The 14,557-nt window shown below is 36.6% G+C and overlaps 1 protein-coding gene across 4 annotated transcripts in view; it reads left to right on the forward strand.

The window, feature by feature from the left end:
* Positions 1–14,557, forward strand: part of ctnnd2a (catenin (cadherin-associated protein), delta 2a) — a 182,764-nt gene that overhangs the window by 109,530 nt on the left and 58,677 nt on the right. For all 4 annotated transcript variants that reach the window (XM_077735923.1, XM_077735920.1, XM_077735921.1 and 1 more), the window contains exon 13: positions 13,572–13,704. In XM_077735923.1, the coding sequence (XP_077592049.1) occupies positions 13,572–13,704 (133 nt within the window). The remainder of the gene's footprint in view (positions 1–13,571; positions 13,705–14,557) is intronic.

Genomic DNA, 14,557 nt, shown 5'->3' on the forward strand with positions numbered 1-14,557 from the left:
GTGTGGAGTAGGGAAAAGGATATGAAAAAAAATACAAACAAGGATGGAGTGGCAAATATAGTTAGGAGGTGGATTAATATAGAGTAAAGAGGATTAACATGCATACAATCATTTAGAGTAGTGGTATTATAATTCAAGATTAGTGCCGGTATGAATATTTTTGTTTTGTTTTTAGGTTTCTTGAAAGTGTTACAAGGACTAAGAGCAGACAATAAAGAGGTAGTTGCTAAGGAAGAAAAATCCAGTGAAGAATTTGATTAAGAAGATGGAAGGAAGAAGAAACAAGTAGTGAAGCATTGTGGGTTAGGTGTATGAGTAAGAACAAGGAGGAGAAAAACGTTTGTTCAGGGAGAGTGGGGAATTAAAGACCTCTGTGGTAGAAGTGGTGGTTGTCGATGGTTATTGTTACAAAGCTTAGGAGCTCAGGAACATTGGTATGTTACAAATATTATGAAGCGGAATGATTGGCCAAGAGAGATGAAGATTGATGGGAATTTAAATGGAAAAGACGTTGCAACCAAGAGATCAAAAAGTAGACTGCAGTATATTGTTTTCTCACGTGTTTCCTTTACTCTAAAGATATATAAAAAAATAAACACAATAAGCCTGCACCAAGCTATCGAGGAAAACATTGGCACATGTTTTCACTCCTGTTTTTATTAGGTATCACTTGGTAAGGGAGTAAATTAACCTAGTAATCATAATATGTAAAAGTATAACTAATACTTCAGAAACTAATGTGGCTTCGCATGATTATGCGCAATTCCATTCTGGTTCTAGTATTGTGGTAGTAAACATCAAACCTTATATATAAGTGATAAATAACATAAATGTAGACTATGTGACTGAACAAAAGGATTGAGGTGGTTTTTTTTTTAAGAGATGTGCTTGTTGAATGAAACTGCTGTTTTATTTAATCTGTTGCACTTGCTGGCATCCCTCCCTTCTATTAATCTTAATGAAAGTCAATGTGTCAGGGCACATTTTCTTTAAAAGCTTGCTCTTTGACAGAGTTGGTCTTTTTTTCTCGCATCAAAGTTTGTATAGAAAAGAGCAACTTGTACTTCACTATTTCCACCTTTTTAAATAGGGAAGCTTTATTTTACATGATCTTCACGCGAAAAATTGTTGCTCAAAGTATTCAAATATGTAAATCACAGTCATCACACAGTTTCCAGGAAATTACAAAAGTCACATCATTAACATAATTTTCTTCTACTTATCCGAGGTCAGGGCACGGCAGGGAAGCCCAGACTTAATAACTACCATATCTTTGGTTTCTGGCCAAACATTATGTAATTAGTGCATTAATATTGCAACACAATTACAACTAAAACAACAAATTTGTAAGCATATCTTGCGTGCAATAATATTTTTGGAGTGTAAGGCGAATATATTGAGTTTAACCTATTCAGGACCATGGAGAGCGACATATTCTCTCATTTGCAAGAATAGTGCACAGATATACAAATTTAGTTATTAAAATTGTTTTCTTTACTAAAATGCATTCTGCCTAGTGACATTGTATGCAATCATTTATTTTGGTACATTGTGATCATATTTGTTTATTTGTGTTTTTTGTGTCAGGAAAGGCATATTAATATAAGGCAACACATTTACAACTAAAACACCCAATTTGTAAGCATATCTTGCGTGTAATAGTGTATTGCGTAAACATTCACTCATTTGAATGAATTTTTTTGGAATGTAAGGTGATTATTATAATGGGTTTCAACAATTCAGCTCCACGGAAAGCACCACATTTTCTTATTTGCAAAAATAGTGCACAGACACAAATTAAGTAATTAGAATTGTTTTCCTTCCTAAAATGCATTCTGCCTAGTAATATTGTATGCATTTATTTTGGTACATTGTGATCATATTTGTTTCTTTAGGGCTTTTTTGTGTAAAGAAAGGCATATCAATATAAGGCATTATAGGATATCATTACATGTTCTTGGTAATAGGCTCTGAACTCAAATTCAAAACTGACAATAAAAGGATGCAGACTGAACAGAAGATCAATGTGATGTAAGGACGGTAGAGACTACTGATGAATTAATTTGCTGAAGGTCCTGTTTATTGATATGTTTCCTTTTCAGTCTTCAAACAAATTAGAACTGTACAAAGCTGTGGCAATAAGAGTGGTATGATAAAAAGATACAGACCTGTCACCAGATGGTAATTTTAAAGGGAGGTACTCATCATAATTAGTATCCTATAACTTCATTGTCAAGAAACCAACAAGATACTCCGTTCACACACACTATAATTATCAAATTACTGTATTTTTCCGTTCAATATACCCAGGTATATTAAATAATTTTTGCTTTTTTGAGCCTCCCGTTTGTGCGCTATGTAATGTACTCCTGCCGTTTAATATACCTGGCTATATTAAATGGCAACTCTGCTATTTTTTGACAAGATTTGTATGGTGTTTCGTGGGAGTGAAATTATAGATACTTAAGTTCATTAAAATTTCAAGTCAGACTTTATTCAGCAGTAATAGTTTTAACCTGAGCAGTGAGTAGTTTTATTCTGCAAAACATTGATGCACCCCGTCACGGCATAAAGAGTGTGTAGTGGATCGTACCTTCCCGTTTGTGCGCCATTTAATATACCCCCGCCGTTTAATAAATTAAATGGGGGGGGGGGGCATATTAAACAGCAAAATATGGTAATCTTCGTGTCTAAGGTAGCTTTGGAAAAAATTATGACCATTGTCTAAAAAAAAAAAAAATAGTTGCAAAAGCAGTAGTCGTCTTACTGATTCTGCCCCATTAAATGCTTACTACTGTGCCAAGAGGTACAAGGTAATAGAAGTAAAAACTTTATTACTCAGTACACACTTTAAAAGGTCTGGCTGAAATGTGTAAAAATTCCATTAATATGGTTGAGGCTTAATGACCACACTCCCTTCCACCCTTAAAAACGAATTGGTTGAACAGTTTTGTGCGAAGGGTGGGTGTGCTTAAGCCTTTTTAGGGTGTCTGGAGGAATAGAACCTTAGATGCATGTGAGTCGCAGTTCCATGATGAGGGAGGGATTTTGAAAAGAAAGGAAAGAAGAAAGACATTGAGGAGAGGGCACACTCTTTTACCTTGCAGTGTGGCCCATGGGTAATTTCCACTCCACAAGAAAGATGCATGCTGGGACTTGGTGACACCTCCAGGGGAGGGCAATGATGCTTTGCCAGAATGTTGGCCCTGAAGCACAGCTGTGTGTGTTCGCACGTGTGTGGGGGAAGGGGGTGCTTGTGCGTGTTTGTGCAGCCATGACTTGGCCATCGCCCCTGCCTGTTCTTGCTGATTTTCCCATTGTACTAATTTTCCTTTTTTTGAAGTGGGCTATCTATTTGTGTGTAGGTTTAGGGGATGTGTCGGGATATGTTTGGTTGACCTTGGTAGGAAAACAAATGAGGGTATCTCTGCTTCTTTCCTCTGGTTCTGAATTCTGAGCATTCTAAATAGGAACTGATGTTTTTGAGGATGTTGAATAAAATATTATTTCATCAGTGCTTTTGTGGAATGAATTAATTCCAAAGTGAATGTACATACAGGAGTAATATTTACCGCCTGTTCTGATTTTCTTGTTAATGTCTCATCAATTTGAGATGTGAGGAAAATTCAGAGCAAATATTTGCCTTGAGATACGAGCATACTAGATAGTTCCCGAGGCCGTCCAGGTGGTCGAGTATGCGAGAGGCTGCTTATGAGAACAGCATTACTCTGTCTTTCTTGCCAAATCTCTCTTGCGTAAAGATATCTACAAGCACTGGGCGGTACATGTTGCATTTTCTATTGGATATAGCGTGACCAAGTCTATAATCTGCGAATAAGCCAGTGGAATCACCATGGATTTGAAAGCAAAGCAAGAATCTAAAAAAGACGCTAGCGAAAACCTTAAAAACGAGTCATCGCTGGTTCAATAATTTTAGAAAACGAACTGTGAGTGGGAATGGTTGTAATCAGCTAGCCACTGACTCAGGGTGTCGCCCGCCTCTGGCCCAAAGTCAGGTGGGATATGCTCCAGCACCCTCTGCAACTCTTGAGGATAACGCTTTTCGGAAAATGAATGAATTATGTTAATGTGCTCTTTTTTAAAGAAAACATGGCATTTTGATGGGTTGTTAGTGTTAATGAACTTGTATCCACTGCTGATTATTTAACTAGGCTTACATTGAAATATGTTGTCAACAGCCACAATCAGTCGCCATCTCACAGTGAAATTCTGCTTTGTTCATCATTTCTGTAGGACTGATCTAATCTTTAGTTTGCAGATACTGGATCCTTTATCAAACAAACTTTCTGAAAGTGATCACTTTATGTCTGGTTATAACAATTCTGGGACTTGTGACAAATATGCTGTCTAGTCCTTATGAAAGAATTGACCAATAAAACTTCACACCCTTGAGTTTTGCTGTCAAACACTAGCAGTATTCAAATAATATAAGATTTTCTTTCTTAAAGGATCATGCATCTCATGATCTAGTATGTCTGCCATCTGCAAAGTCATAAGGATCAATTAAGAGGTCTTTCAATACATGCCAGATATTACTAGACCACCATCAATCTTTTCAGTAATCATAATTGTCAGAGCATGTCATGAAATAAATCATTTATTTCTATCTTCCAAATTCATCACAACCAAGCACTTAGGCTATATTTCATGACCACTAGTATCAATTCCACCATGTCATTGCCATATGAAGCATTTAGAAAATGTTGCAGTTTCCAATTCAGCATCCTGTGTTATTGCTTCGTTGTAAACTAATAAGTGGAGCAGGTGCACTCCCACATGAGTTTTTGTTACGTTTCTTTCACGTCTATTTTCACATGCGCATAGGCGACTCACAAAGGACTGAGACCAGTGTTGAGTCAGAAACATCTGCAAGGGATTGTGGACAAAAATATTGTTTGTGTATCCTAATCACATGCGCAAATCAGTGTTTGGTATTGCAGTCTTCATTTAGAGCTATCTTGTTATCTGACGAGAGACCACTAAACTGAAAAAAAAGCATTAAAATCAACACTAATGGCAAAAAAACTGTGCAACAGTTATGTTACACTTCAGGCGATTATTGCATTACTCTCCATAACAGCCTTGTACACACACATTAAGGCTGGTCTATCTGACCATAATTAGTGAGTAATTCAGTATAATTTTACAGTACCACCTCAAATCCCAGCCTTTAAATGAGCGCTAAATTACAATAACACATCCCTTACCCTCAAACATTCAGCACAATAGCCTCTTTTACCGTGCATTTATGCGAAATTGGCTCGTCTGTATTTGTGGTGCAAATTAGCTCAATTTTCTCCATAAACAAAAAGATATGTGTCAATGTCTGTGCCAGCATCTGGGGGATTGACGAGTATTGGCTCATGTTAAACTAAACACTATGATTTTGGCTTTGTGCGTTTCCATTGTAAAAGGTAGTGTTTTACCTTTGTTATGCCTTCAAAAATACATAAGCCCACAAGTTCCAAGATTGATGTATAAACTTCTTTAATGGAAAACAGCCTTAAAAAGCTGCTAAATGGGCTTACACTTTCATAGTGATTTTCTGCCCTAGCTATTCAAAGCACTTTGACACTATTTCTTTGTCATTCAACAATTGATAAAGCAGCATCAGGAGCAACATGGGTTTCAGTATCTGGCTCGTGGACACTTGGACATGGCCTTCAGAGCATGAAAATCGAATTTACAACTTCTAGATTGGGCGGCTACTGTACCACTTAGCTATGTCGTCCCAAAAGTAGCTGCTAAAAGTGCTGTACTGTAATCCCTAAAATATTGTGGTTCATTTAGACTATACATGTCTGCGATAATCGAAAAATAGTGAAGTAGGGTCACCCCTATTATAACTACCTTTTTTCTTCAGTTGAAGTCTTCAAAGTTGGGGTGATTTTGTAATATTTTTTTTCCTCACATCCTTCCAGATGTCACTTAGACATGCACAAATGAAATCCCATTTGACCTCAACATCTGTTGATAATTGTAGTTGCAAGCAGTATGTGGAGTGTCAGAGTGAGCAGAACCTCCATTACACCTGTGACATAAAGCTGCAATTTGTCGATTACGCGCACACATGCCCGCGCAGGTTAACATCCTCATTAGCATTATCATCGCAGAGCAAGCTCACCTCTACTATTTCACGTTCGGAGGCTAGAGCTCTACTTGTTGAGGTGATTGCATCTAGGCTTGCAAATCAAAAGACAATGGGTAGTAATTTCTCAGCCTGCTCTCATTCTTCCATAAACTTAATCTCCCCTTCTCACTTTGATTGGCTGAGTGTACTAGTTGAGGATTTTGATTGGATATGTTGCTCATTTGTATTTGATCATGTCTATGGTTTAAGTGGCTCTTCTTAGTCTTAAAGGCATTTTGATATTTTCTGTGTGGAAGTCCATCAATGTCAACTTTATTAGTGGTATGTACCAAAAGCCTTAAATGACTATAATTGATCACTTGTGTTGCTTAAAATCACGCAGTTATTTCTCAAGTCCTGATTTTTTAATACCAGGTCTTGTTCTTACTACTGTTTTTATATTTGATGCAATAGAGGTGACCAACACATCACACCAAACAGTTAAACCACCCCCCCCACCCCCCATACAAAAATGTATTATCACTTGGGCGTGTCATCTTATTTGGTGCGCCACGTTTTCCAAAACGTAGCAAAACACAAAGATGAATCAGTAATACAAAAAAACAGCTAGACTCTAATTGGTGACGAGCTTCTCTTTCCATTTACATTGTGTTGGATAACCCTTGAGATTCATTTAACAAACAGTAGACAACTATAGCCGCTAGCTTCTCTGTTTACATGCATCAATAACACAAGCTTCAGTTGAACTCCAAATTGGCTATTGCGTGCATGGCTATTGCGACCTGTGCACATGTCATTTTTCAGGTCTCATAATTTAGTGATTGCGTCACACACGTGCTTGCAGTGTGGAGGTGGAGCCTCTTCCTAGTTTGTACCTGAAGTCCTTACATCTAGCAAAACGGGAGATCATGCCGTTTTAGTTTTACGGTTTCATTCCCCTCATAAATAGGCATTACAATGCTGCATGGATCATAGGTTTATGTCCATATTTTCATCATTTCTTGTCCTTTTTCCAATCGGAAAAACACCGTGGGGAACTATGGTATCCCATGATAACATTCTGACAAATAAGGATTGTTACATGGTTGTGTCTCACTTGGTGAGAGAGAAAGAATGAGTATTAATGTTCAAGAAGCTTGATTGGATTGTATGTATGTAGTTTTGAGGCTCATAATAGAAAAGATAAGATGATGGGTGCATTACCAAACCTCTTCACAAGACGTACACCAAGCCCTCTTTGTATTGGGTTGTATATTTTGGATTATATTTTGCACTGCTGTTGTACTGTTGCGTTTTGTGATGAATGGAGGCCAAAACCACCATATACCATACCTACAATTTTTGTTGAATTATCAAATGTATTCTGTCTCTTTTCCCCATTGATTGCTCATATTTAGAAGTTGAATTATTATTATTATTAAGCTTCAAAACAGTCCGTCGATTGTTTGCTTGTCCATATGCAATTCACATTTATTGTTTTACAACGATATCTTCCTATATTCATAAATTCATATTTGCCTGCAGTCACAATTTTAATACTATTCATTCATTTATTCGTTTGTTTTAGTAATTGAATGTAAAACATCAACATCAACACATTTCAATTGGCCGCGGGCAACTTTGCACAGTAAAAATCTAGAAAGATTAAGAAACCCCTGGTCTAGGTCATTTTAAACTAATGAATAAACTGAGGTGTATGCTTCACTTGATTTTTTCGCTGCGTAAACATTCAGTAATTGTACTGTACCGAAGGGGAATTGTGACAATGAGCTGAAAATTTCTGCTCAGCAAATGTAGGATAATCGCCATGTGAAGGGGCATGTGTGTGCGAGTGTGTTTCTTAATTGTGTATGGATGCCAAGTTCCTCACAACAAAATATGTCATCTTAATTCCATGTGAAACCTTCCCTGTCCAGAGCATTACACACATAACTCACACTCACTTAAAACACTTGGATTGATAAAATATATGAATACAGCGATTCTATTAAAATACATTGCAATAATCCTCCTCCTGGATCTAAAATGTAATGAGAAACTAAATCAGATATTACACCCAGAGGTGACTAGACTTTCCAGAGATATATGTTAGAATGTTTTTAAATGGAGTTTTAAATAGCTGACATATGCATTATCTCAATGGGTTCAAGATAGCTCCAAATAGAAGTGATTTTCAAATACAGAATGAATATGAATAATAATGAGTATTTTATTTTTGTTTAAAAGTCAGTTTATTTCCATGGAAAAATATTGGTTGATATGATTGTAAGCATTAAAAATGCTATGATCCCACTTAAAATAAGCTCTGAAACTGAAAGTAATGTTAAAAAACATTCATCCATTCATTTTCTGAACCACTTATCTCCACAATGGGATGCTGAACGCTTATATTTTATATTTGAACTCTTAAAAAAAAAAGGAAACCAATTCACTGTACCAATTTGCAATGTTGCACTGGAATATTTTTGCTTCATGCTAAAATTATGGTAAATTCCAACATCACGCCTATAATTTATTTGCGTATTTTCCTTCTAGTGTTTAATTTATGTCATAGATTTCATGGCTTTTTCTCTCACCAACACCCATAACATCAATATGTGCAAGCCAGTTTCATTCCACACCTTATTTTCTTGTCACTTACACTCCTTGTTGGCTTTTATTCGCGCTCCCTAGCCATCCATCCCAGACCGGAAGAGCCTTGGAGAAAGCCTATTGATTTTTTTTCATGTCTTTGTCTTTTTTCCCCAACCCATCTGAGAAAGAACAAGGAGCAGACTATGATCGACTAAGGGTCGGGGTTGTGTGGAACAGGGATGCTGGTATGTCCTGGCAATTGTATGGTTAGATAGAAAGAAAGAAAAAGTCGCATCTGGCTCTCTAGTCTTCTTGAGATGAGCTTAGAAAAAGAGGTATTATGTACTTCATCTCTCTTCATCACATCCCCTGATCTCATCCATGGCCTTCTCTTCATTCTTCTCTTTCTCACTCCTCTTTTTCAATTTCGAACAAGAGTGGGTTTCTTGGATTGACTTACTTGCATTTGGCTCTTTCCAAAAAAGAGAGTGATATAAAGAAGGAACATGTTTTAGTTCGCTTGTGTGCCATACTTAATTCAAATGAATCTTTTCATTCAGGCAGGAGAAGATTACTATTTGCTCAATGTCTCTAGAACTTATTAAAAAGCTAATACACAGAAGATATGATTTTTGTCAACCCTTTTTCTTCTCGCCTATGTTTAATAACCTTAAGGTCAAAGAATTAATATTTTAAGTTGTTGTTTTTGCTTTAAATTGACCTTGTGGCACTGTTTTCTGCTTAAGATATGTCAACAAGTTGGCATGACATGGTTGTAATGTCTCATCTTTGTGCTGTGTGATGCATTTGCAATCTTTTTTGTTTGATTTCAATTCGTTGATAGACCTCCTTATGCATTGAAAACTGCCACTTTGGCCTCCCCAAATGTCCAAACAGAGCAGAGAGGTTAAAGATTACTTTTTCAAATCCAATCCAGTAAAATAAATATTCAAAACAAGCATAACAGACCAACTAAGACATTTTAAAAAGGACAGTCTTGACATTTTCAACACATTTTCTTGGAAACCGAATACATTTGAAAGTCATAGAAAATAATGTCTCTTAAAGTTTGAGTTCACACAACATGCAGAATTTTGTAGCTTTTGTCTATCAATATTAATCACAGGATTAAACAAATTGTACATACAATGCTATAAGTAAAGACACACACACACACCTGTATTCATGCATCTAAATACATTTCTTCCCCTTTCATGGGATGTATTTATTTGTTTATTTTGAATGTTCAGCAAATCCTTAACCTTGTGGCACCTCACAGCCGAAATTAATCCTTTTTAGTGTTTTTGTGTATCAAAGAGACACGTCAACATAAGGCAGATTTCACAAAATAATGTCTCTGTTTATTTTTCTGAGTTATTTTTCTACTTGCTTTTATATATTTTGGTCTGAAGAAATACCTTTTTTATGGCAAATTCAATCACCTCTAATAAATGTATTCAAACCGCACAATCCGATGAGAAATAACTGCTTACAAAAAGCAATTGACACTTAAAGAATAATCATCCTACATATTTTTTCAATGTATATACCTAAAGAATGAAATATATACCGTATTTTCATGACTATAAGGCACGCCCTCAATGAATGACAATTTTTTCCATATATAAGGCACACTGTCTATTTTGGAGAAAATTTAAGACTTAAGTGCGCCTTATGGTCGTGAAAATACGGTAATTGCTATTGACTTCCAGGTATGAAACACTCACTACACAGTCATCTTTAGAGCCAGCCATTGTTGATGTTTTGGATTTTTTTTGCATAAAATCTTACAGTGGGGGAGGAGCTATATGATGGAAGATTTTGTAAAATAAGATGGCATCTGCACATTTAACAGTATTGTTTCAGTTCAGGCATTTGTGTTTTTTTAATATCCGACTGGTGGTTTTTTGTTTTTGGTTTTCTGTTTTTTTTCCATATATAAGGCGCACTGGATTATAAGGCGCACTGTCTATTTTGGAGAAAATTTAAGACTTTACAGTGCGCCTTATAGTCGTGAAAATACGGTACATATCATATATATATATATATATATATATATATATATATATATATATATATATATATATATATATATATATATATATATATAACTGACAGTGAAAATCAAAATGGTGAAATTTTTAGCCTTGAAAAATATGGATTTTTTTGATTGAGCTCTTCAAGTAGACCTGTCATTGTGTATATGAGTAATATCTTGGGTAAATTTTGTTATAAGATCTGAGTCAAAAGAAAGGAAGTGGAGCGGTTTATGTTTGACGGTCAGAGTGATTTACTAGCCAATACTTCAAAAAATGCTCTGCTTGGCTCCTTTGTCAAAGTCAAACTGTTATTTAGTTTCTCCTGAGTAACATGCAGGCTTTCATCACCAAGGCAATGAATTACCTAAACTGTTTTTGGCACTTGCTCTCAGTTTACTTCCCCCAGTATCTCTTAATAATTTCTTATCCCCCCTATTGACCACCTTGTTTCTTCCCTCTATTTTAGTACCCTCAAGATGGATGTGCAGGCCCTAATTAGCATCTGCTTTGGTATGCCCAATGCTTTCCTGTCGTCCAATCAGTTAACAGAAATGACAGGGCTTGTCCAATCAGATTAAAGCCAGCGAGACAAACTTCCTGTCGGGAGCTGTCTCTTCTAATGTGTTTCGGGCTTTAAAGATTGATGTGATTTGTACTGTGAGGGCAGGAAGGACAGAGTAAATTACAGTATTGCAGAATTGCTAACATGCTCTCCAGCAGAGTCCACCCACAGTAATTAGAAGATGATTAGACGATTTTATTAGCGTATCCTGCAGAAGATATTGCAAACTTGTGGCTCAGGGGCCAATTGAGGCCCACGGGTGCCTATTAATAGGCCCAATACATAACATCTGAATTTCTTATTGCTATTCATTTTTTCTTAGTTTTTTTTCTTGAAATTTGATGCCATTTTTTTCCCATTCTTGTGTTGTGTATTAACACAAAAAAATACAAATGTGCGTGAATACAACATCGCTGTTGTTAATTTCAATCCAGATGGCTCATCAATATGTTAGATTATGTGAAAATTTCTGCTAAATTTAACGTCAGGGAGTCAAATATTGAGGGAAACATCCAGCCATTTGTTTTTAGGGTCACATCCCTAGATGAACTGGCCATTCACCCGTACAAGCAACAATTGAGTCTTCTTCACATCTCTCAGCGCCTTTTCTATTTACGCAAACACCCGGTGACTGAGAAACCTCACACAGACATTTGTGTAAGCCAAGTTTCAAATTAAGATCCACGTAACTTGTGACTCTACCTAATATAGAATATATTTATCAAATAATTACGCCATTTAATTATACATCTACCATATTTAGTGTGCACTGAAGCTTGAAAATCTGGAGAGAATACGTTGCCTTAATACATATTTAGTATGAACCTTGTGGTTTTTCTGGCACTACTCTTGTCGCCCCTTTTGTGTTTGCGTGTTTGCATCCCGCTGTTTCACGTCACTGGCTCTACGCCCAGGAGTGTGTCTAACAGGTTTGCACTGCTCATTAGCATTAGTGTTGACTGGCTTCCTGTCTGAAGACTGTTTACCTCTTTATCCTTTCTTAAAAGATATATTTTTTTATATTTTTCAATCTCCCTCAACTGTAAGAATTGTCTCTTTCCCCTGTGGGGTTTCAACGTAACGCCTATCGGCCCTCTTCTTTCCTCCCATTATTTGTGTCTCGCTCTCCCTACCAGGGCTTTTTAATTAATAGTGAGCCATGATGCTTATCTTATCAGCAGATCTCACTGCTTTCTATTACATTCGCTGACAGAGATGTGAGGTTGGAAGGGCTAGATTACATGCACTCATACACACACACTGGCACATGATTTGGAAACAAGTCATGCTATGTGTGTCCACATCACCAAGGCTTAATCAAAACTTGCCACACATAAATAAACTGTCCTGATCCTATCTGCCGATGTGATTTAGTGTTGTTTGAGGGTCTTTCTTCCTAAATACCCTGGGAATGCCCCCCTCCACTACTTCAGTCGTCCTATCGCCCCTTTACCTTCCTCCATCAGCCATGCTTTCCAGCTGAATGAACACTTATCATTTGGCGGATAAAGACCCGTCCAGGCAAGAGCTCACTTTATCTTTGAGAGCCATGTTTACTCTGCTTTCCAAAGATGCTTCCCCCACTGCATGCTCTTGATCCAGCAGAGACCCAGCATGGAAGCCAAGGCCATTTCCAACTCCTCGGGCTGCTCAATTTCTCTGTATTTATCCTATTTTCATGTCTGGGCTATGGAGGTAAGGGGCAAAATAAACCAACATATCTTGATGGGGATTATAGCCAAAGCTATTTTTGCACACAAGAGACAGCATGAAGGCGGTAACTGCAAAATCAATGCTCGTAGCACAAAATCAATGCAGGTCGCAAAATTTCAACTAAGGCTTTTTTGTCGCATCACACTGGGTGTTAGGAGTTTCCTTGAAAGTCTGTTACTTACTGGGTAGTTATTTAAGAAAATACCCACCCACACATCTCACACATTTATTATATATTTTTATTCATAAAGGCCAGGGACATGTTTTTTTGGAAAGTCAATGCTTGAGTCATTCATTGATTGAGCAAAAGTACATTTCCACATTTTTATTCTTTAAAAAAAATCTTCTAAACTTTACTGTGATTAGTGAAAACAATGTTTTGGAAAATTGGGATTTATGTATAGGATTTGCATTATTCTTATTGCACTTCTGTTTCCAATCTTGTCAAACCCTCTTATTTAAATTGTCTTCCTCCTGACCAGTATGCTTGAGAGAGTGTTTTTTTACCCCCAGCAAAGGGCTTCCTTCACCCATAGAATCAAAATGTATCAATTTGACCTTGTATTTTTAGGGAATTTGGCTGGAGAGATCCAGAGCTGCCAGAAGTCATCCAGATGCTACAACACCAGTTCCCATCTGTACAGTCCAATGCTGCAGCATATCTTCAACATCTCTGCTTTGGAGACAATAAAATCAAAGCTGAGGTAAGTCTTTGTACTTTATATAAAAAAATGTCCTTGTCAAATGAGTGGATTTGGTTGCTTAGCATAGCTTTGCAATGTAGAGCTTTTACAAGTGTGGCATATGAACCATAATTTGTATTGGATTATGAATGAAACTCTTAAGCATCATCCTTTCTAATGATTAGTTTTTATCATGTTGATAATGTGAACACTTATGGCTCTAAACAGGCCATATTCATGAACGAAGTGGTAATTGCATTAAAAAATGCATGTCAAAAGTACTAATGCCATTTCCATATTCATACTTTGCTCATGATGTATATCTGTTCAAAAGATGATGCAGTAACCAAGTGTATTGGAGCACCCACTCGCATAAAAAACCTCAAAACGTTTAGCTAATGTTGACAATTAAGCATGAAGATGGATGGGATACCTGTAATTTCTACAAAGTGATCTATTCACCCACACACTGAATCAAATAGAAAAATGCAGCCTTATTCAAAACGGACGCATCATTTGTCATTCTACTCAACTTTTGTGGCCCTTTAAAAACCCAAAGTGTTTAATTTCTTCTATAATTTATGTAATTAGCATTTCTAAGTGAAAGCATCCAAGAGTAAGGATAATGGAAGCATACTTGCCAGTCATCCAAGGTCTAGAGTGCAGCAATAACACATTATCAGCCATTATTCAATGTAGGAGAAACATAAGCTGAATTAAATTTGCTTTTCCTACCAAAGAAGTGGAATATTAAAATATTTTTATGCGTATTCATGTACACCTTATGATACTGCAATAGTTTTACAAACAACTACAAGTGTATGTGTGTAACATATAAAGAGATATGAACAATTAGAATCGAATAAATGGGATT

The sequence above is a fragment of the Stigmatopora nigra genome, chromosome 16 (assembly GCF_051989575.1).
Source record: "Stigmatopora nigra isolate UIUO_SnigA chromosome 16, RoL_Snig_1.1, whole genome shotgun sequence".
In the NCBI taxonomy this organism is placed as follows: Eukaryota; Metazoa; Chordata; class Actinopteri; order Syngnathiformes; family Syngnathidae; genus Stigmatopora; species Stigmatopora nigra.